The sequence below is a fragment of the Montipora foliosa genome, chromosome 2 (genome assembly GCF_036669935.1).
Source record: "Montipora foliosa isolate CH-2021 chromosome 2, ASM3666993v2, whole genome shotgun sequence".
Classification (NCBI taxonomy): Eukaryota; Metazoa; Cnidaria; class Anthozoa; order Scleractinia; family Acroporidae; genus Montipora; species Montipora foliosa.
In genome coordinates, this window is record NC_090870.1 from 51177279 (window position 1) to 51203298 (window position 26020).

General features: G+C 38.9%; 1 protein-coding gene across 2 annotated transcripts in view; it reads left to right on the plus strand.

Annotated features, from left to right (window-relative positions):
* Window positions 1–755: 755 nt before the first annotated feature.
* LOC137993484 (uncharacterized) overlaps window positions 756–26020 on the plus strand; it is a 39052-nt gene continuing 13787 nt past the window's right edge. Inside the window, exons 1-6 of one of the 2 annotated variants that reach the window (XM_068839376.1) lie at window positions 756–1027; window positions 1129–1278; window positions 7865–8086; window positions 8286–8400; window positions 15924–16559; window positions 22264–22896. In XM_068839376.1, coding sequence (XP_068695477.1) covers window positions 8295–8400; window positions 15924–16559; window positions 22264–22896 — 1375 coding nt within the window. In that variant the 5' untranslated portion in view covers window positions 756–1027; window positions 1129–1278; window positions 7865–8086; window positions 8286–8294. The remainder of the gene's footprint in view (window positions 1028–1128; window positions 1279–7864; window positions 8087–8285; window positions 8401–15923; window positions 16560–22263; window positions 22897–26020) is intronic. The other variant, XM_068839377.1, reaches the window with a different exon arrangement.

Here is a 26020-nt window from a genome sequence, read left to right on the forward strand (position 1 = left end):
AATCCGACGAAAACAGTCGAACATGTTTGTTTCTACGAAATCGAAAGAGGAAATTTGTTAACTTTGTGGTAAAGGTATCAGAAACAAAGATGAAGTAAAACGAAATCTTTTTTTCAATCTCGAGTCGCCGCTTGGAAAGGAGATCTCCAGTGGTATTTTCTAGACCAACACTTGTGCCGTGATTTGTGCTGATAGAGACGAAAGACTAATATATTCGAAAGATTAGCAAGTAAGGGAAAGCTTCGAATCGTCAAGAAAGTCAATTGATTTCACTCATGAAATATCAGGTACGCTTCAGGTGTAGGAGACGTACTAGACCGGGATTAAAAGTTACATCTTAGTGAAACTTAAGCTTACCATTTAGCGATGCAATGACTCTCGTCGATGAATACACATGCATTTTAACATTTTTTGTTCCCTGTTTGTTCCATTCGACGAAAAATGTGTTGATAGTCGTTGAGAATCGCCTCGGGACTTCCAGAAATGTGTTGTCTCCAAAATAGCGACCGGCTAGAGACCAAATCTTTCGTGAGTGAAATCAGTGGAAGAATTACGAAGACGATAGCATTGCCACCCGCTTCAAGTAAACGACCAAAAGCGTACGGGACTAGTTCAAAGGTCAGACTTTTCCCAGCTCCGGTTGGAGAAGACACAAACAGATCTATGCAAGACAGATATTCTTCAATTATTTTCCTCTGATGGTCGCGTAATTTGGAATATCCGGTGGCCTTAGTGGCATGTCTGAAAATCACGCTTCACAGCGTGTGGCAAATTTTGATTGACAACTCTATCCCCTGGGGTCCACGAGGACTACTCTGATTGGCCTAGCTCAGCGACCCGTTTTTGGGTCGCTAAATTGGCGCCAATCAAGTATGAAAAGTCCTTCGTTCGGCGCTTATCTAGACGAAGGACTTTTCGAAAGTCTAGTTGTTTCCGAATTAAATGTTTTATTTCGCCAAGTTATGAAGCAGATGAAAAAGGAATCAAGGCCAGACTGAAATACTATGAAAGCCTCGTAAACCTCTCGGTAAGCCTTTTTTAAACACTGGCTCTGTAAAGGAAAATACTTAATAGAATGACGCTCCTCCGACGTTCGGCAAGCTTTATTTTGCTCAATTTTAAATTTAGTAGTGGACTTCAACTTGTACACTTCATGCAGACCTCCAACCCCCAAGAGTAAAAGAAACTTGAGGTGGGCTCAAAAAAACCTTGAGGTTGAGCAAAAAAAAAAAAACTGGAGATTTTGCAAACACGTCAACTGACTTATTCAATCTATAGGTAGGTGAAGGTTAACTATTACATGTACATGTAGCACTGCTGTACAACTGTAGAGTTAAAACTGGGAAGTTACTGGTAAATCCTGTTTCTTTAACTTGTGTTTATTGGTCTCTGTTATAAATGGTAGTTGCCTTTTCCAATGACAGTAAAAGTTCATTGTCAGGTTTCCATTTGTACATGTAGCATGGCATTGTTGTCTCAGAATTGGCTAATTTGATGCCCAAAATGTTTGAAAGTGACCCATCAATGATCAGAGAAGAACGGCTGTCTGTTTTATTTTTGTGCACTATACTGAAAAGCCATTCCTCTTCAGCATTGCTGTGTGGAATTACTTCATGTAGTACTGTGTGGGCTATCTTGGACAGATTTCTGAACTGTTTCAAGTTGCTGCATTTGTCTGGTGTGCCACCAGCACACCACAGTTCCATCTTCCTCTACTGAATCCACTACTTAGCATCTTGCCATGCACCCTGACCAATTTCAAAATCATTGAGCGTTTGATAGTTGCAAAACTTCATATAGTGTATCAATTGAAACTCAAGTAAAAGTGTGTTGTATAAAATGTTTGTATTACAGAAATACTGCACACTAATCCCACTGTACTTTCAGTCGCCAAGGGACATCAATCCAAACTTGTTTTCTGATCAACTCATCCTTTAGTGGAAATTTCCTCAAAATATCAGCTAATAAGGGCAGTAGCATAGAATTTCTGATACAAAGTTCCTGAAATGTTTCCTTTATTCAAGAGTCTGTCAAGTGTAGGCTTTGTAACACCCCCAAGGAAGATGGTCTGGTAAACTTGGCCTGAATATTTCCTCATCCAAGTTGAGATTTTTAATTTCTGCGTGTTTAAGGAATGGACCCTTGATAATAAGAAAGCATAGCCCCTTGCAAAACATGAATTGTGGGTTCACTTCTGTGCAGAAACTTGTTGAATTCTGTAAATAACTGAATAGATGCACTATGGAAAAGCAGGACAACTTCCAATAGGGGATTTGAAAATGCAGCTTTCAGTCTTTGAAACCTCTCTTCAGCAAAACTTTCACTTACAAAATTGACTTGAGGCTTGAAAATTTCTTTAAAGCCCTTTCAATGCAACACGCCAGTGACAGCAAAGGAGTGGAGACATGCTTCAGAATTTTTGGTACTTCTGGAAACAAACATTTAAAAGCTTAATTTCACAACTAATATCAGCAAGTGCTTTCTCAGAAAAAGTGGGAGATTAATTTTCAGGTTTTTGTGGGGAGACCTTGAGAAAAGACAGAAAGCTGGGAGTCTCCTGGCAAAACTGGGAGGGTTGGCAGGTCGGTCCATGATCATTCATGCTATGAAAATATGATAAATGTTAATTCAAAATAATCATTTTCTTGCAATACCGTGAGGAATCAAGCTAATGTTTTAATTTGAGCATCAACGATCACTTTATGTCTGGTCCCGAGGGAAACAATAATATTAGTTTTGTCTTCCTGAGAGTCCTTATGTTTCCCGAGACGTAGTCGAAGGTAGCCTGGGTACCAGAGGTTTTCTTACGTAATGTTTTCTGAGTTGTGGGCCAGAGGTGTGAATCCATGAGATAAACCTCTGGCAAAGAGCGCCTTGATTTACCATGTTACATGTAGATGGACCTTGACCGTGTCAATCACAGCTATGGTTTCCATTCGGGAACACATCCAAAGTCACAGGAAATACATGTATTACATCATTTTGAAAGGAAATGGATTGATCAAACTTGGGAACGCGGGCATGGAGAGCTTGTCTCTTTGAAATTATTACAAAAATACTTCAGCTTTTACATTTCTTAAACTACGTGCAGGTGAAAATTAATTAACTGTCAGAGGAGATCATAGCCGAGACCTGCACGAGATAAAAGGTTTTGAACTTTGATCAAAAATTCAGTACATTGAACACAGTTGACTCTTGCGCTGACTGTTCACATAAACTCTATGCCTATAACATTTCGTGCAATTAATTTTTCGACTTTCAGAGATTATTTCCTTAATATGTAAACTACCACCCCTCAGCTTTCTAAAATCATGGAATAGGAATTTGACATCGAAATACCAAATTTTCAGAGGAGTTTCAAAACATGCAGGGTTTTTGCAACAGTTACATGCAAGACATGCAGTGACTGAACACCGCTCTCACAGAACGCAACCGCAAAAATTAAATACCCATTACAGTCTCTATTACAGTCTGAGTGTGGCAGAGAAAAATAATGATCCATACAAGATTTTCTTTGTCGAGTCAAAACTGTATGGAATTCATCAGAAAGTAGCAACATCAATGTGAATTGGACAAAGGATTGATCTCCGAGACAAATCGCTAATTCAATGCATTCTCAGCAGATATCATTTTTTCTCTACCTTCTCGACAGTTTTTAGCATTTCATCTTGGATTGTTCATTCTGTAGCCTTTAAGGTAAAGGTTATTTGCTGTCAACTGCTCTCTCTCACGATCCTTTTCAGCGGAATTGTCACCATTATGCAGGGAGACAACTGATCATCAAGTTCTTCTCACATAAACACAAAGCCTTAATAAAAAAAGACTTTCCCCAAACCACAAAGTGGGAAGAACAGCCAAAAATCAGTTTCACCGAGTGATAGTACGCGCTCATTGTAATTTTCGCCCAATCACAGTGCTTGGCACATTCAGCAAAACATCCAAATTCTGGATGTTTACATACACGCGAGATTGTAATTGGTTTGTTGCTATCAAAGGAATGGCTCTCTGGTTCAGAGGCTCTTCTTTTGGGTTAAAATGACAGCGTGTATGAGAGTAAGACTGCAAAAAGGCCTCTGACACCCAGGTTAAGTCGAGAGAAACATCAGGACTTGAGTGAAAACAAAACTAACTAGCTTCCGGAGGGACCAGACGTTAACCCATTGGCTCCCAGGGGTTCCCCATTGATGAGTAAAATTCACCCAGGGAGTTAGACAGTAAAATCGTCTGGCATTAGACAGAGTAAAATATTAAGTCTGGCCGGCTTAGGCCGGTTTGGGCATCAAAGGGTTAAGTGCTTTGTTATATAATTATGAATCAACCAATCACAGTGCTCGTTTTGTTAAGTGAAAGTCTAGGTATATGACAATGGCGTACATTATAAGGTTTGCGAACACGTCTAGGAGTAAAAAATAAAGAACACGAATCAAACAAAAATGCCCTTCTTGGTACCTTATCTCATTACCTAATCAGTGTTTTTGTGGCATAGTCTGGCTATTATTTTCAACTTGATTGCAATGGGTTATAGGTTTGCTGTTTTTCTTTCTCTATATTAATTTTATTTTCGACTCCTAAACATGTTTGCAAATTCCCCACACAAACCCTTATTATAACTTGTGTAACTGATCGTGACACACAAATTACAACATAAGCTTGGCGTGCCTGTGGCTCTTTTTGCTCGAAATACTAAGAGCAGTACCTGAAACACTAGCAATGTTTTTGTGTCCTATCTAATGTGTATGGAATGAAAACCTCGTAATGAAAGCCTCGTAATGCGATCACAGACAAAATGATCTATGTTATGGACACCCACCCTCAAATAAAATTAATTCCTACATGTATAATACTGCTAGGTTTGTATCAGACGATGCCCCCAGTCTCACAGACACACCCCTCACCCGCAATGAAATTACTTTAAATTAGGAGGAAAAAGAGAAATGAAGCAAAATCTTCCAATTTATTTTGTTTTTTGGTTGATCAACAAGAGTTTGCAGATTGTATTTTAATTTGTTCAATGTTGGGTTCAAATTGAAATTAGGATATTAATCTCTTGACTGCAGGTAGTAATGGATGGACTCAATAGTCTGCTATTTATGAACTCTCTTATGTTTTGCCTAAAGCACATTAGTTTTGTTGAGTTTGTGTATTCAGTGAATCCCTCATACAGTGTATCTTAAAATAAAGAGATGCTTTGGGCATCAAGCAGATCATTTGATGTATGTAACACTTAAAGTAAATTCCACTTTTCAAACACCGTTTATTTTTAATTATAATAAAACGAAAGTTCACAGCTAACTAGTTTCTATATACGGATATCAAGGAAATATCCATGAGAATTCAGAATTTCGAGAGCAAAGTTCAAAACTTGCACACAGAGTTGAATACTTGGTTCAATTTTCATAACTACTGGTTATGCATGACATAGCTTGACTGTAAATGCTCTGGGCATCTATCATCAGTACAGCATTAATTTATAAATTATTATAATATATTCCTTGAGTTACTAACCCCCCTTTTTGGGGCAAACCAGTGATGAGTTTACAATAATGTTATGTGCCTGTAAGGTCAAGCAAAAGCTGCAAGAGATTTTGGCATAAGCCATAAGGTATATGTCAAATGTAGACTGCATCATTTTATGAATTTTAAATCCTGTCCACTGTAGTCACCTTTGTCAACAATATGTTTACAAATGAACCAGGCATGGAGATGGTTGTAAATTAACACAGTCAAAGAAGATTGTGCATACAATGCAAAAGGGAGAGGTTCCACAAACATGTACCTGCAATGTACTGGAGATTGTGCTGTACTAATCAGAAGCAAAATCTAGGAAAATGGCAAAGATGGAATTAAAATTTATCTTTGGATCTGCCAAGAAAAGAAATTTTTGTCAGTGAAACTTAATTCAGAATTCCAAAACCAAACAAGATCAGGACCTAACAGTACTGATCATACAGAAGTTGGTGATGATGAACAGTCATTGCAAAGGTTATGGGAACAGATTTTACCTTATACAGATAAAACCTCACAATACTTCAACTCAAGGCAGCATCGTCTGACACAACAGAAAGAGAATTAATTTTGTAGATGAAAGAAGTCCGCATAGTGAACTCACATCAGTGAGCCCAGAGACTCACCTATTAACGACTGTTGTAAGCATCGAAAACAATGCAGTTACAAAAGAGTCTTAATAGACCTCTTTACAGTTGTGTGCTTAGTTACCTGGCCTTTAAATGAAAGTGAGGCTAGTGTTGACCTTGCTGTGATACAGACCTCCCTCCTTTTCATATGTTAAAGATGTTTTTGTCATGCTAATTAGTAAGAATTTACATAAGAAAAGCAGTGAGGTTTCCATCAAAGCAAGGTCAACTCCAGCCTCACTTTCATCCAGAGGGTGGGTAACTAAGCACACAACTGTAAAATGATCTGTTACAACAAACACCAAGAGAGAAGGCAATGCAAGAGCATTTAAGCTGAATCTACACCGACAGTAAGAAGTTCACTACCGGTGTGGGGCCATTTACAAGAAGGTCATAATCAGTGAAATTGTCTTTGACCTTTACGTCTACAACATAACATAATTTTTACAAGAACATCCAAAAGCATCCAGATGAAAAACTGCAAATGTCATCAAGACTTTTTAACTATTGCCATCAAGAATACAAGTATTTTCAATCATTAGGAAGTGCAAATTTAGAAAACTGGAAGAACACCATTATTACAGTCATGACTCAATACTGTATAGTTGCGACTTTCTATTTTCCATTAAGATTTGTGCAGTCTGCATTTCACCTTTTTAATGGCATATTTACATGTACCATTCTAGTGAATAAAGAAAAAGAATAAAGGTAAATATCAGGCAACATAAATTATAACTCGTTTGAAGGGTGACCCTGCAGTTTTCAAAAGGTGTTATGCTTAAGGTTACTTGAATACATATTCCATGAATATTGCCAAAACCCCTGTGCAGTATTATAATTTTTATTAGAATTTCTCCTCTTTGAAGTTCTATTAATTTTGTTAATGTCCATTGCCCATGTTAACTTCTTCCTTCATATTACTATTTAATTTGTTTCTCTGTGGAGTTTTAAAACATTTGCCAGTTTTTAAATGAGCGTACATGTATGTCAGTTTTAGCACTTTTTATTTTCTTCTGCTTTTGGAAAACTTAATAATTTCCCTGCAGGCAGAGTATAGAGGTATTGGTCAACACAAGGTGGATGTACATGTATCATATTTGCATCCTAGCTAGTAAATCAGAATTTTCCATCTGCCGGTCTAATCAGCACTTAAAGTTACCCTCCATGCAGTGCATTTGAATTAGAGAGGCTTTAAAACACCTGTCCACTTCACAGGATAAGATGATGTCAAAGACTCCCTAGTTTATTAAAAATGCAATGCATGTGCACGTGCCTAAATTAATATGCAGCACGTGAGTTTTATGCTTTCAGACTTTTAAACTTGTGTTTTGCATTAAAAATAAGCTGCGTTTACACGCTGCAGTTTTAAGTGCTGTAAGTGACTGTTTGACGTCATCTTATCCCCGTTCCAGCCCTCTGAGGTTTAAGCTGTTAGTCTTGAACGTGAATAATGGCACACAGTGAAATCCCAAACTTGCACTCGAAGGAAACAGCCTTGGATAAAACTCAAAGCTCAAAATGGTGACTTAATTGCATTTGGCCCAGCTGAGATCAAAATCCAGCCACAGGCCTGGATATTGATTTTACTTAGAAACCTTGCGTATGTTCATCCCCTGGAAGCTACCCAGAAATCTGTTTTTTTGTTTTGTCGATTCCTAACCTGCCTGCACGTTACTTCCTTCTCCTTTGATTCTATCCTGCCTTGAAGTTCCCTTCTCCTTGTTTTGTAGGTTTAAGTGGAGATAAGTGCAACAGGTTTTCCATTCAGTCCCTTGGTGTGAAGGGTGCATGTGCAGACACTGAACTTGTTGCCGGTGGTACTTCTAGCCTGAGCACTTGCCCGGTTCCTACCTCCCCTCCCCCCCAGCAGCAGCAGCAACAACAACAACAACGTTGGCTCTTCTTTAAAAAGGTAATTTTAAAATCACGCAGTATCTCTACTTGAGCTCAAGGTAAGCATGTGGCTGATTGAGGGTGGTAATCGACTCCCAGGGGTTTCCTATTGATGATTAAAATCATCTGGCGTCAGACAGAGTAAAATACTAAGTACGGCTGGTTCAGGCCGGCCTGGGAGGGTTAATGATTTTTTTTACACATCCAAGAACAAAACACTGATCCACTTCTTATCAATTTTTATCTTCTTGTACATAGTGAGGAAAGATGTCAAAAAAGCCAGAGTATGGTAAGAAGCCACCAGCATGGAAGGTTGTCAAAGGTGTTGGTTTGGAAATATTGCAGGGGAAGAAAAAGGAAGATCAACATTCTGGTAAATTATTTTCTAGTTTCTGGTACATAACAACAGTATATCTTGACAACAATAATGGCACATAGTTTCTATTACATACATACATACGTTTATTTCACGTCCCCAAGGGGGTTTTCAGTGAAATACAAATACTACAATGAAATACAATAAAATAATTCTATATGAATAAAATAAAATTTAAAATGCGCTAAGAAAAACAAATGCCATACTAATGCGGTATTGGATAAATTCAGCTAGCTATCCATTAAGAGTCTTTTCCTTATCAAGATTTTAAACTGAGCTAACGATTGACTTAACTTAATTACTTGAGGTAGAGCGTTCCAAAGAGATACCATACGATAGTAAAATGATCTTTGGCCAGTTGCGGTTTTAAATAACGGTATATTTAACAGCTGTGAGTTTCTAGTTTTGCGTGTTGATATTGATGAACGTTTAATGAATTGATCAGATAGATACCCCGGAACAAGGCCATTCATGCATTTAAATGCCATAATTGAATCGCGATAATACATGTGTTGTTTCACGGGGAGCCAGTTGAGTTGTTTGAGAATGGAAGTAACATGATCGTATTTCTTTGACCCACTAACAATTCTACAGGCAAAATTCTGAACAGCTTGGAGTTTAGCAATGTTAGATTGTGAAGTATTGCTCCAGACTGAAGAGCAATAAAAAAGTTTACTAAAAACTAACGCATTGATAATAATAATTAAAGTGCGTTTGTCAAAACAATGTTTAACACGATTTATCTGGCCTAGTCGCGACATACAAGAAGCGACAGTTGCAGTGACATGATCGTCAAAGGTTAAACTTGTGTCCAATATAACACCAAGGTCTCTGGCAGTCTCCACTGGAGCAAGCTGTTTTCCAAGGAACGAAAGCTTGAAGTTGCGGGTTTTGGCGGCCCCATGCTTACTGCCACAAACTAGGAGCTTCGTCTTGTCAGGGTTTAACAGTAACTGGTTATCGAAACACCAGTTACGTACTCTTGTAAGATCTTGATTTATTTCTGCGACTATACGTGATTGATCTTGAAGCCGGAAAGACAGCAAGAGCTTAGTGTCGTCCACGTAGCACTGGACAGAACAATGTTGTGGAACTGATGGCAAATCATTCATATAAATGTTAAAGAGGAGTGGCCCTAAAATACTCCCCTGAGGCACTCCACTGGCCACGTGTAGTCGTTCCGATGATGCTGTCCCAATCGTGACAACCTGATAGCGAGCGGTTAGATAACTACGAAACCACTGCAAAGCTAAAGGCGAGGCACCGATGTCCTGCAGCTTGACAAGAAGCAAGTTGTGATCTATACTGTCAAAGGCCTTGCTCATGTCAAGCAGAATTACCGCCGTCAAGTGCTTTTTATCAATCGCACTCAATATCATGTCGGTGGTCTGAATCACAGAGGTTTCGGTGGAGTGTTTCTCTTTGTTACCACTTTGTTTGGTAGATAAGCGGCCTTTAGAAGTTAGGTATTCCATAAGCTGATTGTGAGCCACTCTCTCGCACACTTTTGATAGAATAGGTAGAAGTGATATAGGTCTGTTATTATTGGCTATTTCGTGATCGCCTTCCTTGGGTATTGGTTTCACCTCGGCAATTTTCCACACATTTGGGAAGCAAGCAGAAAAAAGTGAGGTGTTGATTATTGAAGTAAGAGGGTACGAAATGGCTTGAAGGCAATCCCTAATTATCCGTACAGGTATCTTATCGATCCCAGGGGCTTTGTTTGGGGCCATGTTCTTAATAATAGCTTCCACCTGATGGCATTTAACGGGGGTAAAAGAAAATTGTTTGGATGTCGGGTAAATTCTTGCTTGAAAGGAATTTCGGCCTAATGTGTAGTTGCATTCAGCTGTGGCTGCCATCTCTTTTATCTTTTTAATCGTGTTTTCGCCGACACTTGAGAAGAATTGATTAAATTCATTAGCCACGCCTTTATGATCTTTACTGTAGCTTCTCTGAGCAGTTGACTTCTTTGGTATGCACGAACGGATCGATTTCCATATGCAGTTTGTATTGTTTTTGTTATTTTGAATTTGCTGATTTACATATTCTCTTTCTGCAAGCCGAATTTCTCTTTTTACCTCGCGGCAGCAGATCTTGTATTGCAGCCAGGCATAGGAGTTTTTGCTTTTCTTAGCAATTTTCTTCCAATTATCTCTTATTCTCATAAGCTCACGGATTTCCTCGGTGACATAAGGGTTTGGACGCCCACGTATTTTCATCATTTTGATCGGTGCATGTTTATCTAGGATATCGTTGAATAAAAAGTTAAAAGCATATAGTTTGTCCTCTGCATCATCAAAAATATCCAGCAAGGACCACGGGACTTCAGACATATCAAACCCCACGCATCATTTGTTTTTCAAACTTGATGAAAGCGCAAATTAGGAAGTTTGATGTCCAAGCTTACATGTAGGGTATCGTGCAAGGAAAAGGCTGAAATCTATCACCACGGCAGACCTTGGCTTCCCTGTTGACAAGAAGATCTTTATCAATGAAAGCTTAATGCCAAAGAATAAGGAACTTTTCAAATATTGCTTAAAATTTAAAAAAGACAACAGTTACAAGTTCCTTGTGGACTAATGGTGGAAAAATTTTCTTGAGGAGGAATGCCTGTTCTCCTGTGATACCTATCAACTCTTCTGCTGATATCCTATCATCATCATCTTAAAAGATAAGTTCTATTGATACTTGTAAGTTTTGTGATAGGTGTCCTGGAGGAGTCCCTTATCTTGATAGCTCCAGTTGTCCATCCAGCTATGCCTCATTACCTCGACTCGATATAACTTCTTCTATTTCTAAGATTGGTCATCTTACTAATTTAAATATTGACCTTCATATGCCCTCTGACTTGAATTTTAATTATTTCACTACACATGACTTTCATGCTAATGAAGATATTGTAAAGTGTCTAGCTGATAGTTCATTCTCCTTTCTTAATTGTAATATTAGGAGTTTGCAGGCTAATTTTGATAATCTGGTTAATATGCTATCCGAATTACATTTCCCTATATCTGTATTACATGTAAGTGTAACTGAGACTAAGCTAAAGAATGATCAAGAGGCTCTCCTAAATATTGCGATATCTGGTTATGTACAACTTTTTGTCCCAACCAAGCTGCACCTACATGCCGGGGGAGTGGGCTTCTATGTGAAGGATGATGTTGCATATACTCATCGTTCTGATCTCTCTGCCCAAAAGCAAAATGATTATGAATCCCTATGGATTGACATTCAAAATAGTAAGGGACGTAACACCATTTATGGGGCTTTTTATAGACACCCCCATGGTAATGTAGATGCTTTTCTTAATCATATTAATATGATTGTAGAAAGTGTACATCGAGAAAACAAGTTTTGTGTTTTTCTAGGAGACTTTATCTTAGATCTCCTTAAGTTTGAATCACATCCTGATACAGACAGGTTTCTTAATACCCTGGGTGCTTTTTATTTTCAACCCCAAATCCTGCAGCCAACTAGAATAACAGACCACTCTGCAACTCTTATTGACAATATATTTTTTAATTCTCTTGAGCATTTTGTGATTAGTGGTAATTTATGTTATGATCTAAAAGAACATTTACCAAATTTTCTTATTGTCAGTAAATTATCTTCCCTTCCAGCCAGCTCTAAAGTTTACAGGCATGATTATTCAAACTTGGACAAACAAGCACTAATTAATGATATTCAATCAATTGACTGGGAAGAAGTGCTTAATAATGATTCTGACCCTAGCTGTATGTTTGATAATTTCTATAATAAGTTGTCTGAGGTTATTGATCAACATGTACCTGTCAAGCAATTATCTAAGCAAAATTTAAAAGCTAGATCAAAACCATTGATCACCTCTGGAATTAGGACCTCTATATGAATTAAAAATGGCTTATTTAAGAAATTTTTAATGACAAAATCTACCTACCACCATGAAAAATTTAAAATCTACAGGAATAAACTGAATCACTTAATCAAATTAATTAGCTAAAAGAAATTATTATAATAATTTTTTCGCAGTTCATGTAAAGGATGGCAAACGAATCTGGCATGGAATTAAGCAAATTATTCAAATTAAAACCCAAGTGAATCAGACAGTGAACAAAATAGTGATAGATAATCGTGAAATTGTTGACCCAAAACCAATCGCTAATGCACTTAGTGACTTTTTTGCTAAATATAGGTACTAATCTTGCATGTTCTATCCCTAGTTCTTCCCAGTCTGCTAGGGAGTTCATGTCATCTCCTATTCTTGATAGCTTGTTTTTGTCTCCGGTGACTGAAAATGAAATTGAAGAAGAAATAGCTAAACTTAATGTTAGTAAAGCTGTGGGTCCTTCTAGCATTCCTATTTTTATTTTAAGGATTCTTAAGTGTGAATTATCAGGTCCCTTACAGACAATATTTAATACATCTTTTCTTACTGGAATTGTTCCTGAGAAATTCAAGATGGCTAGAGTAATTCCAGTCTTTAAGAAGGGCTCTCAGACAACCTTAAACAATTATAGACCCATTTCGTTAGTCTCTATTTTTAATAAATTGTTAGAAAAGCTTATGTATAAGCGGATAGTTGACTTTCTTGATAAGAGACAACTTATTTATAGTAAACAGTTTGGATTCCGCTCTCACTATTCAACTGAACATGCAGTTCTTAGTATAATTGACCAAGTGCAATTGGCAATCGAAGACCATGATTATTCATGTGGAATATTCCTAGATTTTAGCAAAGCTTTTGATACTGTTAATCACCAAATTCTACTCACAAAACTTGATTACTTTGGTATCAGAGGTGTTGTTAAGGACTGGTTTACTTCATATTTGAGCAACAGAACACAGTTTGTATCCCTGGGTGCTGTTACCTCAGACATTCAACCAGTGTCTTGTGGATTTTCATCTTTTTGCAGATGATGCAAATTTATTCTTACAGCATAAGGATATAAATATGCTTGAAAGTGTGATTAATTCTGAACTTGACAAAGTTCATACTTGGCTATGTGCAAATAGACTTTCATTAAATATTGAGAAGTCAAATTTTGTCATTTTTCGTCCTATCCAAAGAAAACTGCGCAAACAGGTCATGTTATTTATAAACAATCAAATGTTAACACAAGAAACTTCTATTAGATACCTTGGAGTCTAGGTAGATTATAATGCTAATTGGAAGACTCATATTACTTATATTTCTAAAAAAGTCAAGAGAAGCATGGGCATTCTTTCTAAGCTCCATTAATTTCATAAGTACCAAAATACTACTTAGCCTATACTATGCTCTAGTTGAACCTTTCTTAAATTACTGCATAATTGCTCGGGGTGGTACTTATCGGACAACTTTACAACCTTTATTTATATTACAGAAGAAAGCCTTAAGAATAATTACAGTACTTTTACTAGTTTTAATGAATATTCAAGTCCTTTATTTAAAGATCTAAGAGTTGTTAAGCTGTTTGATATTATTGCCCTTCAACTAGCAGTATTTATGTATAAGTTTCATAACATAAACTCCTACCTCCTGTATTTGACCATTACTTTAATCCTGTTAGGAATGTACATAGTTATAATACCAGATTATCTAGCAAAATGACTTATGCAATTCCGAAAGCCAGAACCAATTATGGAATCTTTAATATACGTTTTCAGGGTGCTAAAGTCTGGAATGATATAAGTGATGACCTAAAGCAAGTCTTCCTCTCAAACATTTTAAGGAAAACCTAAAGCTAATTCTTATTGAAAACTATTAAAAATTCTCATTATCTTAACATCATAATTCTTCTGGCCTTCCGTTGTTTTTGACATTTTGTTTTCCTCAGTCTTTTATGTGTTGTTTGCTTTGGCGCTTGTGTGCGTATATGTGTGCATCTGACCTAATTTATATTAGCTTAATCACCAGAGTGTGGCTGTCCTATTTCTTTAGCCCCTATGGTTATTTGGGGCAGCCTGTACTCCTTTCTATTTTTGTAATATTTTGAAATTTATTGTTTTACTGTTGGTACAAATAAATAAAGTTGTTGTTGTAGGGTAAAAAATACATGAATTTGGTAAACTGTCATGCAGTGCATATACATGTATATTTGCCCAAATAAATTTTTATATCATTTGAAAGGCTATTATTTAAAGAGTTAAAGGTGCAAATATTGTTAGATTTGGAGCTTTATTGCTTGTTAAAAAATGATGCAGTATCAAGGATACATGTACCTTCAGTCAAGTTAAAACAAAGATACATGTATTAATGCAAGTTGAAATTATTTTTGGTGCAAAATTAAACAAGATTCTAATTTCTTAAAAGTCACGTAGCTGGATGTCTCGATGATACTATGAAATAGCTTTTAGGAGGTATTGAGCTGATCTGAATTGCTTCTTTTAGGAAAGTTTGACAGTAAAGTAAGCGTAACTTAATTATTTTGATCGTTGCAAAAAATGGCAATTGCAGCAGGAATTCTTAATCTGCTTTTTCTCAAAAAGGAAAACGCGCATGACCCAAAACTATACTGACAGTGCATTTGGAGACATCATACACTACATCTGTGCAAAATTTGAGAGAAATCGGTTTTTGAGTTGTGACCGTAAAAATTAGAAAAATAATGTTATTGCACTCTAGAAGTACTATCTTGAGCAGTCATGTGGTTGACTTTCCGTAATAAAAGTCAATGTATTATACAACATGAGGGGCAGATCTGTATCACATTTACACACTAGTGGTGAAGGTCACTTTCAACATTGACTGATGTTTAGACAAATTACATGTATCTGAGTGGATTTAAGTCATCTTCAAAGTCAAGAATGTGTTTTGCCAGTAGATGGTATTAATACTCTAGTCATTGATGCAGTGATTGGTTATCAAAGTCATGATGTTATTGGTTGATTGCTAGTTGGGGCCTAGATGTCATTGGCCATGAAGACTGTAAAATAGTGATTGGTGCATTTTGATCCATCTTTAAGTCTAATGTCTTTATGTGTCAGTCAGTTATTTTTATTGTTGCAGCTGCTGTTGTTGATAAGTCATATGTAGGGCAGCAGAAAGTTGTTGGAATTGGTTTCCTGTTGTTTTAAGTTAGTAAACCAAAGCTCTTTTCTGTACTGTCCATTGGTAGTAAAATTTAGGCTCTGTGTTGATGTCACCATTAATTTTTTTGTTGTTACATGTTTGTGTTGAGTCACTCTTGCATTCAAACCTGTTGAGCACATGTGAAGATGTGATTGGACTAAACGCAATAGACACATGTTTGAGCTGCAGAAGCCCATCACAGTTATGAAAATTACTTGAGCAGTAAGTAACAAACGTAAAGCCTGAAAAATGTCTGCTTAAACAGGATTTGAATCCGTAACTTGTGGGTGGGAAACTACTCTACTTCTGAGCTGTCTTGTGGGATCACTGGTGACGTGATCATATTGAATTTTCATATGAAAGTAGCAATGGTTATTCATAGAAAATCATGAAAACTGAAGCAAACTCACCTTAAATGAGGTCTTTATGATAATGGCCTTTAGTAACCAGAATGATGCCTTGGAGATCTTTTCTGACACTTTTTCAGGTGCTGTTGATGGAAAAACCAAGTACACACTGCTATGTTGCCTTCTGGTCAAGCTGGGGTCACAAGTGTTGAGGGATGTGTTTGACAGAACAATTCATCCTCAAGACCTTTGCAGTGCCTTGAAAAATGAACCAGCGCACTCTAAGCTTCAGTCTCTTCGAAAAGAAGGAATCCTCAATCCAGTGCAGTGGAGTCAATTGTATCCAGCAAACTCCTCTTCAGTATCATCCACAGGCTTTGACCCTTCTCTATTGATTGTGCTTCTGAGAACAATCTGTAACCTGAGACCTCCATCCTCTGGCTGGGATCTACTTCCTCATTCGCTTGATGCCAGCTGTGAGTCTGACATTGTACGGTTGAGGTATTGTGTGAATGCACTATCAGCCCATGCTGGAGAGGCCTCTGTTAGTGATGCAACGTTCTGTAAGTATAGAGAGCAGATTCAGAACACACTGGTACGATTGGGTGGAGCTGAATATGAAGATGCCATTCGTGAAATAGAGAAACAAGAAATGGATCCATGGGATGAGGAACATTTCAAAGAACTTCTGAAGCAGTGGAAGGATGGTGACGACAGAATTAATAAGGACAAACTGAATGAGTGGGAGTGTATAATGAAGACTTCTGGAGAGGCAGGTGAGTTTTTGGGAGCAAAAACTTAGGGTGCTGTTACAAAAACTTGTATTTTTAAGGACTGATGTCTTCTGTTGGGAAAAAAAAGAATGGCATTTTTTCTTAGCTGCTGATTACTGTGAATTATTAACTGTGTGTACTTTATTGGTAATGGCTGCCTGAAATGTCTAGCAGCAGCTAGCTTCTAGAAGGAAAAATGCTCTTATGGCTGGGAAATGCTAGAAATCAAGCAAAATGCAAAGAACTCCCATGTACAAGGGGAAGAGAGTGAGCAGCGATCACAGCACTGATAAAATCAGTGGACAGAGGGAGGGGAGGGTGGAGAACAGCAATAAAGAAATCCCAATATGCCACTGAAACAACTCAAATGGCTATGAGCAACAATACAATGTATTTTGATTTGTCATGCTCACTGGTTTCAAAAGATCACAAGATCCTGTTGCATGTGTCTATTTATGATCACTTCTGACCACAGAGGATGGACAATAATATTACTCCTTGTTAAGTCTAATTTGACTGCTTTACTATAAAACTGTGGAAATAATCAGTTTAACTCTAAACTGAAAATTTTAAAGAGACTCAAGCACCCGATCACTGTGTTATAATTTCTCTCTTGAATTTGAATTTTTTACAAGAAGACAGTGATGGAACCAGGTACTTAGGGACACTTTTATGTCAATTACATGTACCATTATTTTCATGATCACCCTGATTTTACACCGTGGAGATGTGGTAATTGATAAGACAATACACTTATCCTTATTCAACTTCTTGACAATCCTTTAATTTTCTTACTATTGAAATAGCATCTATTTTACAAACCGGTGAATGATCAGATTTTTCCAAATGTCCATGTCTGCCAATGACTCTATTGTTTTCTATTTGCAAAAGAATTTCAACAACCTTGGAAGCAAATTAAAGTGAATAACAATTAACTCAACAGTTTATTTGACCAGGGTAACACTCCCAAAATACACGCATGACCAAGCTCAAGCCCCATGGGCTGATGATCAGCTACTGCGAGACCTCCAGTCACGAAAAGATCAGTTACACATGGACAACGGCGATCCAGCTGCGATCCGGCAGGTACACGGAGACATGTGAGTATGTTCACGGCAACTTCGTGACATCTTCTACGACAACGACGCTTCTCGAATCAACATGAACGCGGTTAATCTTCAAATCGAGGAGGTTTTTGCCAACTTCCAGAGCTCGGAAAAAAACCTGGAAACCAATACCGTCCCACGTTTTTAGGCCAGACAAGCTACTCACACGCTTCAAGCAGCACTTCGCAGCACCGTCACTTCAAAGTGCACCCGCTGCCCTCATCTCACAACCTCCGCCGCAATTTATTGCCAACCTACAGCAACTTTCAGTACAAAATCCGGTAAACCACGATCGACCAACTCTAGACGAGGTTTACGACGCCTGTAAAACAGCAAAAAACCGTAAAGCCAGTAGTAATATCCCGAGCGAGTTCCTGAAACACGCCCGAGACTGCCCACACTTTCTACAGGAGCCGTATCAGGTAATTCTCCATGTCTGGTGCACTCGACTGGTACCTGAAGAATGGTCATTTTCGAACCTGACGTGCTTGTGGAAACGGAAAAACCCGCGTTCATGCACGACCATGTGGTGCGGACTGAGCGTTGTATCGGCAATTTGCAAGCTTACGATATCTATCATACTACACGGGCTTGAACACTGGCTTTGAGTGCCAATATACTACCATCAAAACGGTTTTTTGCACGACAAATCAACAAATGACGGAATTTTTCTACTCAAACGGTCAACACAAGTCTCTGGAGCAAACCGGGAGCCACCATTAATTTTACTTCATTTGTTGACTGCAGCGCGGCTTATGAAAAATTGTGTCGTAGGACAATGTTTTTCAGCGTACGAACGCGTTTTCCACCTGGCCAGGACCTACCATGGATATTCTTGAGCATCTCTACAGTTGAACTTGCTGCAGATTCCCGAAAGCTGGACCAACAGCAACATTCCCCTCAACTAGTGGTACGAAGCAGGGAGGGCCCAAGGGGCCAGTATTATTTTCACTCCTGTTCAACGTATGCATGCGAGATTTTATGGAACTTGCACAGGCTCTCAACATTGATTTTTTCACATACCGTTACCGAAGTAACTCGCACGCCATTCCAGCCGCTGACCGAGACCCGAGAAACACTCCAAAAGGTGAACACAGCCTGTCCTGGTGCGGTTATGCAGGTGACCTGGTATTGCTGACCAAGTCACAAAACTCATTCGATACAGCGACATTCGAGCTATCAAGGACGTTTGGGCAATACTCGCTGATGGTCAATCCAACCAAAACCGAGACCATGATATCAAATGTTCAATTTCTCCAAGACTCCAACCCAAAACAATCGCGTCTTCTTCCTCAACGGTGCTGTCTTCATTTGCATCCTACCCAAGTTCCATCATCCAGCTTGATAACAAAACGGTCCAAAACACCGAACAGTTTCGTTACCTCAGCGCTGAAATCCAGTTCGATAACAATGACACCGGTGACGCAGAAATCAACATGCGTATTGAACAAGCTAAGGCCAAATTTGCATCCAGAAAAAGATTCTTCTGCAATTAAAAAACATCAGGCTTGCTACAAGAATCCTAGCCTTTAACGCCGAAGTGAGGTCCTGTCTCGCCTACGGCTGCCAATGCTGGACAATTACAGCACGAAACTTTGACAGAATCTACGCTGTGTACAACCAATTTCTCCGTTCGATGATCCAAAACAGTTGGGCCTGCGCTAAAAGCGCAAGTGATGATGACGAGAATTTAGGGTTCAAATATTCAACCAAGAAACTCCACGCCGTTTGTAACACCATTCCAGTATCAGACTTCGTAAAATCAGTGCAAAGGAAATATTTCGGTCACGTAATTCGCTGCCCGGACAATCAAGCCCGAAAACAGTTACTATTCACGCTAGATAAGCGTGGTTTCTACCAGAAAGTTCCACTAATTCACCAGGTTTTGAAGACTCAAAACATTGAGAAGGACCCACGATAAATTTTACAGATGCCGTGAACTGGCGATATTGAGTGATTCCCGTCCCGATGGATCTGAAAAGATTCGATGGGCTAAAACAATGAATGAATGAATGAATGTGGAAATACAATTTCACTTGAAATGGAAAAAACTGCCGGTAACTTTCAGAGTTTTCTGTCTGAAGAAATCACTTTTCCCTTGTCTTGATCAGTACACAATGACTTTATCAAGCAAGAGAAGACTGCACAATTATGAAGTCTATAAAATACCTTGTGTGTTATCAAAAAGTAGATTTGTATCCCACCCAACTTTATTGATACTTAGGTTATCCTGTCGGCCGACAGGTTTTCCGGGAGCTCTTCTTCACAATTACCCCTTATCCTTCAGTTAGGGTAAAGGTCAGGTGCAGTCCATCCGCAACCATTTTAGGCATGTAAACAATAACAGAACCACGCAAAGGCCTGTGGTTGAAAGAGGTTTATTAATTAAACGAAGCATTTTTCATGTACATATATTAATGAATAAATGATGGGCAATGATATACATCAATGAATGGATGACGGGCAACAAGCTCAAATTGAACAATGATAAGACAGTTGCTGATACTTCATGCTCAGCACAGACCGTCTCCATCTCTGGATTCTGTGTATGCAGGCACTGAGCTAATTAAAGCCTCTGAATCTGTTAGAAACATTGGAGTCTGGTTTGACAAAACACTACTCACAGATGAAGAAACATGTTAACTCTGTCTGCAAGACTGCCTTTTATCAACCTCGACATTTAGCTAAGGAGATTTAGATAAGGAGATTTTTATCTTACATTGTTTGTACCTATACATGCGTTTGTGACTTGTAGACTTGGTTATTGTAATTTGCTACTGTCCTGTTTACCACAAAACCTCGTTCAAAAACTTCAATATGCACAGAACTCTGCTGCACGTTTATTTTCATTCACTTAGAAGATTAAACATATTACTCCGAGACTTAAAAAAACTCCACTGGTTGCCTGTTGCTGTTAGAGTACAATTTAAGATCCTAGTTTTAGTTTTATGGCATTCCCTGGCATTGTGCCACTCTATGTATCTGACATGATCACTAAATATGAACTGACCAGGTCTTTACGCTCTTCCTCCAAAAGACTTCTTGTTGTCCCGTGGTATTACCGGTACCTTAAGATATATGGAAGAAGAGCTTTTGCTGTGAATGGTCCAATGTTGTGGAACAGCCTTCCCAACAATATTAGAGAAATTAAATCTTTAAGCACTTTTAAGAAACAGATTAAAACATGAAACATGAAAGCTTATTACTTAAAGAGTTAAAGGTGCAAATATTAGTAAATTTGGAGCTTTATTACATGTTAAAAATGATGCGGTATCAAGGATACATGTACCTTCAGTCAAGTTTAAAAAAAATATTAATGCAAGTTGAAATTATTTTGGGTGCAAAATTAAACAAGATTCTAATTTGTTAAAAGTCACGTAGCTGGATGTCTTGATGATATAGAGTAGCTTTTAGGAGGTCTTGAGCTGACCTGGATTGCCTCTTTTAGGAAAGTTTGACAGTAAAGTAAGTGTAACTTAATTATTTTGAACGGTGTAAAAAAATGGCGGTCGCAGCATTAATTCGTAAATCTGCTTTTTCTCAAAAAGGAAAATGCCCATCACCAAAAACTATATTGACAGTGCATTGGGAAACATCACACTACATCTGGACAAAATTTGAGAGAAATCGATTTTGAGTTGTGACCGTGAAAATTAGAAAATGTGTGCACTCTTGAAGTACTCTACAGTCATGTGGTTGACTTTCTGTGATAAAAGTCGATGTAATATATTTACACACTCGAGGTGAAGGTCACTTTCAAGGGTGACATTGACTGATGTTTGGACAAATTACATGTATCTGAGCAGATTAGTCATCTTCAGAGTCAAGTGATTTCTGTAGCATCAGTAGATGGTATTAATACTCTAGTCATTGATGCAGTGATTGGTTAGCAAAGTCATGATGTTATTGGTTGATTGTCAGTTGAGCCTTCATGTTACTGGCCATGAAGACTGTAAAATAGTTATTTGTACATTTTGATCCATCTTTGTCTAACGTCTTTTTGTTAGCAAAATAGCTAGGCCAGTCAGTTATTTTTATTAAAATAAAGCTGTTGTAGCTACTGTTGTTGATAAGTCAGTTGTAGGGACAGCAGGAAGTTGTTGGAATTGGCTTAGTGGTCTTTGTTCTAAGTTTGTAAATTAAAGGTCTTTCCTGTACTGTCCATTGGGGGTAAAATTTAGGCTCTCTGTTGATGTCACCATTAAATTTTGTTGTTACGTGTTTGTGTTGAGTCACTCGTGCATTCAAACCTGTTGAGCACGTGTGAAGATATGATTGGACTAAACACAATAGACACACGTTTGAACCGCAGAAGCACATCACAGTTATGAAAATTACTTGAGTAGTAACAAACCTAAAGCCTGAAAATTTTCAGCTTGAACAGGATTTGAATCCGTGTGTTGCAAACTACTCTACTTCTGAGCTGTCTTGGGATCAGAGCTGGTGATGTGATCCTATTGAATTTTCATATGCAAGTAGCAAATTTTATTCCTAGAAAATCGTGGAAACTGAAGGAAACTCACCTTAAATGATTTTTTTATGATGATGGCCCTTTGTAACCAGAATGATGCCTTAGAGATCTTTTCTGACACTTGTTTCAGGTGCTGTTCATGGAAGAACCAAGTACACACTGTTATGTTGCCTTCTGGTCAGGCTGGGGTCACAAGTGTTGAGGGATGTGTTTGACAGAACAATTCGTCCTCAAGACCTTCGCAATGCCTTGCAACACGAGCCAGTGCACTCTCAGCTTCAGTCTCTTAGAAAAGAAGGAATCCTCAATCTAGTGCAGTGGAGTCAGTTGTATTTAATTAAACCCTCTTCAGTATCATCCACAGGCTTTGACCCTTCTCTATTGATTGTGCTTCTGAGGACAATCTGTAACCTGAGTCCTCCATCCTCTGGCTGGGATCTACTTCCTCATTCGCTTGATGCCAGCTGTGAGTCTGACATTGTACGGTTGAAGTATTGTGTGAATGCACTATCAGCCCATGCTGGAGAGGCCTCTGTTACTGATGCAACGTTCTGTAAGCATAGAGAGCAGATTGAGAACACACTGCTACGATTGGGTGGAGCTGAATATGAAGATGCCATTCGTGAAATAGAGAAACAAGAAATGGATCCATGGGATGAGGAACATTTCAAAGAACGTCTGAAGGAGTGGAAAGATGGTGACGACAGAATTAAGGACAAACTGAATGAGTGGGAGTGTATAATGAAGACTTCTGGAGAGGCAGGTGGGTTTTTGGGAGCAAAAACTTAGGGTGCTGTTACAACAACTGGTATTTTTAAGGACTGGTGTCTTCTGTTGGGAAAAAAAAAGTGAAAGGAGTTTTTTGTTAGCTGCTTATTACTGTGAATCACCAACTACTGTGTACTTTATTGGTAATGGCTGCCTGAAATGCCTGGCAGCAGCCAGCTTCTAGAAGGAAAAATGCTCTTATGGCTGGGAAACGCTATAGAAATCTAGCAAAATGCAAAGAACTCCCATGTACAAGGGGAAGAGAGTGAGCAGCGATCACAGCACTGATAAAATCAGTGGACAGAGGGAGGGAAGGGTGGGGAACACCAATAAAGAAATCCCAATATGCCACTGAAACAACTCAAATGGCTATGAGCAACAATACAATGTATTTTGATTTGTCATGCTCACTGGTTTCAAAAGGTCACAAGATCCTGTTGCATGTGTCTATTTATGATCACTTCTGACCACAGAGGATGGACAATAATATTACTCCTTGTTAAGTCTAATTTGACTGCTTTACTATAAAACTGTGGAAATAATCAGTTTAACTCTAAACTGAAAATTTTAAAGAGACTCAAGCACCCGATCACTGTGTTATAATTTCTCTCTTGAATTTGAATTTTTTACAACAAGACAGTGACGGAACCAGGTACTTAGGGACACTTTTAATGTCAATTACCATTATTTTCATGATCACTTTGATTTTACACCTGGGAGATGTGGTAATTGATAAGACAATACACTCATCCTTATTCAACTTCTTGACAATCCTTTAATTTTCTTTCTATTGAAATAACATCTAATTTACAAACCGATGAATGATCAGATTTTTCCAAATGCCCATGTCTGCCAATGACTCTATTGTTTTCTATTTCCAAAAGAATTTCAACAACCTTGGAAGCAAATTAAAGTGAATAACAATTAACTCAACAGTTTATTTGACCAGGGTAACACTCCCAAAATACACGCATGACCAAGCTCAAGCCCCATGGGCTGATGATCAGCTACTGCGAGACCTCCAGTCACGAAAAGATCAGTTACACATGGACAATGGCGATCCAGCTGCGATCCGGCAGGTACACGGAGACATTTGAGCATGTTCACGGCAACTTCGTGACATCTTCTACGACAACGAAGCTTCTTGAATCAACATGAACGCGGTTAATCGCCAAATCGAGAAGGTTTTTACCAACCTCCAGCGCTCGGAAAAAACCTTCAAACCAGTACCTTCCGACGGTTATAGGCCAGACAAGCTACTCACGCTTCAAGCAGCACTTCGCAGCACCGTCACTTCAACGAGCACCCGCTGCCCTCATCTCACAACCCCCGCCGCAATTTATTGCCAACCTACAGCAACTTTCAGTACAAAATCCGGTAAACCACGATCGACCAACCCTAGACGAGGTTTACGACGCCTGTAAAACAGCAAAAAAACGTAAAGCCAGTAGTAATATCCCGAGCGAGTTCCTGAAACACGCCCGAGACTGCCCACACTTTCTACAGGAGCCGTATCAGGTAATTCTCCATGTCTGGTGCACTCGACTGGTACCTGAAGAATGGTCATTTTCGAACCTGACGTGCTTGTGGAAACGGAAAAACCCGCGTTCATGCACGACCATGTGGTGCGGACTGAGCGTTGTATCGGCAATTTGCAAGCTTACGATATCTATCATACTACACGGGCTTGAACACTGGCTTTGAGTGCCAATATACTACCATCAAAACGGTTTTTTGCACGACAAATCAACAAATGACGGAATTTTTCTACTCAAACGGTCAACACAAGTCTCTGGAGCAAACCGGGAGCCACCATTAATTTTACTTCATTTGTTGACTGCAGCGCGGCTTATGAAAAATTGTGTCGTAGGACAATGTTTTTCAGCGTACGAACGCGTTTTCCACCTGGCCAGGACCTACCATGGATATTCTTGAGCATCTCTACAGTTGAACTTGCTGCAGATTCCCGAAAGCTGGACCAACAGCAACATTCCCCTCAACTAGTGGTACGAAGCAGGGAGGGCCCAAGGGGCCAGTATTATTTTCACTCCTGTTCAACGTATGCATGCGAGATTTTATGGAACTTGCACGGACTCTCAACATTGATTTTTTCACATACCGTTACCGAAGTAACTGGCACGCCATTCCAGCCGCTGACCGAGACCCGAGAAACACTCCAAAAGGTGAACACACCCTGTCCTTGTACGGTTATGCAGGTGACCTGGTATTGCTGACCGAGTCACAAAACTCATTCGATACAGCGACATTCGAGCTATCAAGGACGTTTGGGCAATACTCGCTGATGGTCAATCCAACCAAAACCGAGACCATGATATCAAATGTTCAATTTCTCCAAGACTCCAACCCAAAACAATCGCGTCTTCTTCCTCAACGGTGCTGTCTTCATTTGCATCCTACCCAAGTTCCATAATCCAGCTTGATAACAAAACAGTCCAAAACACCGAACAGTTTCGTTACCTCAGCGCTGAAATCCAGTTCGATAACAATGACACCGGTGACGCAGAAATCAACATGCGTATTGAACAAGCTAAGGCCAAATTTGCATCCAGAAAAAGATTCTTCTGCAATTAAAAAACATCAGGCTTGCTACAAGAATCCTAGCCTTTAACGCCGAAGTGAGGTCCTGTCTCGCCTACGGCTGCCAATGCTGGACAATTACAGCACGAAACTTTGACAGAATCTACGCTGTGTACAACCAATTTCTCCGTTCGATGATCCAAAACAGTTGGGCCTGCGCTAAAAGCGCAAGTGATGATGACGAGAATTTCGGGTTCAAATATTCAACCAAGAAACTCCACGCCGTTTGTAACACCATTCCAGTATCAGACTTCGTAAAATCAGTGCAAAGGAAATATTTCGGTCACGTAATTCGCTGCCCGGACAATCAAGCCCGAAAACAGTTGCTATTCACGCTAGATAACCGTGGTTTCTACCAGAAAGTTCCACTAATTCACCAGGTTTCGAAGACTCAAAACATTGAGAAGGACCCACGATAAATTTTACAGATGCCGTGAACTGGCGATATTGAGTGATTCCCGTCCCGATGGATCTGGAAAGATTCGATGGGCTAAAACAATGAATGAATGAATGAATGAATG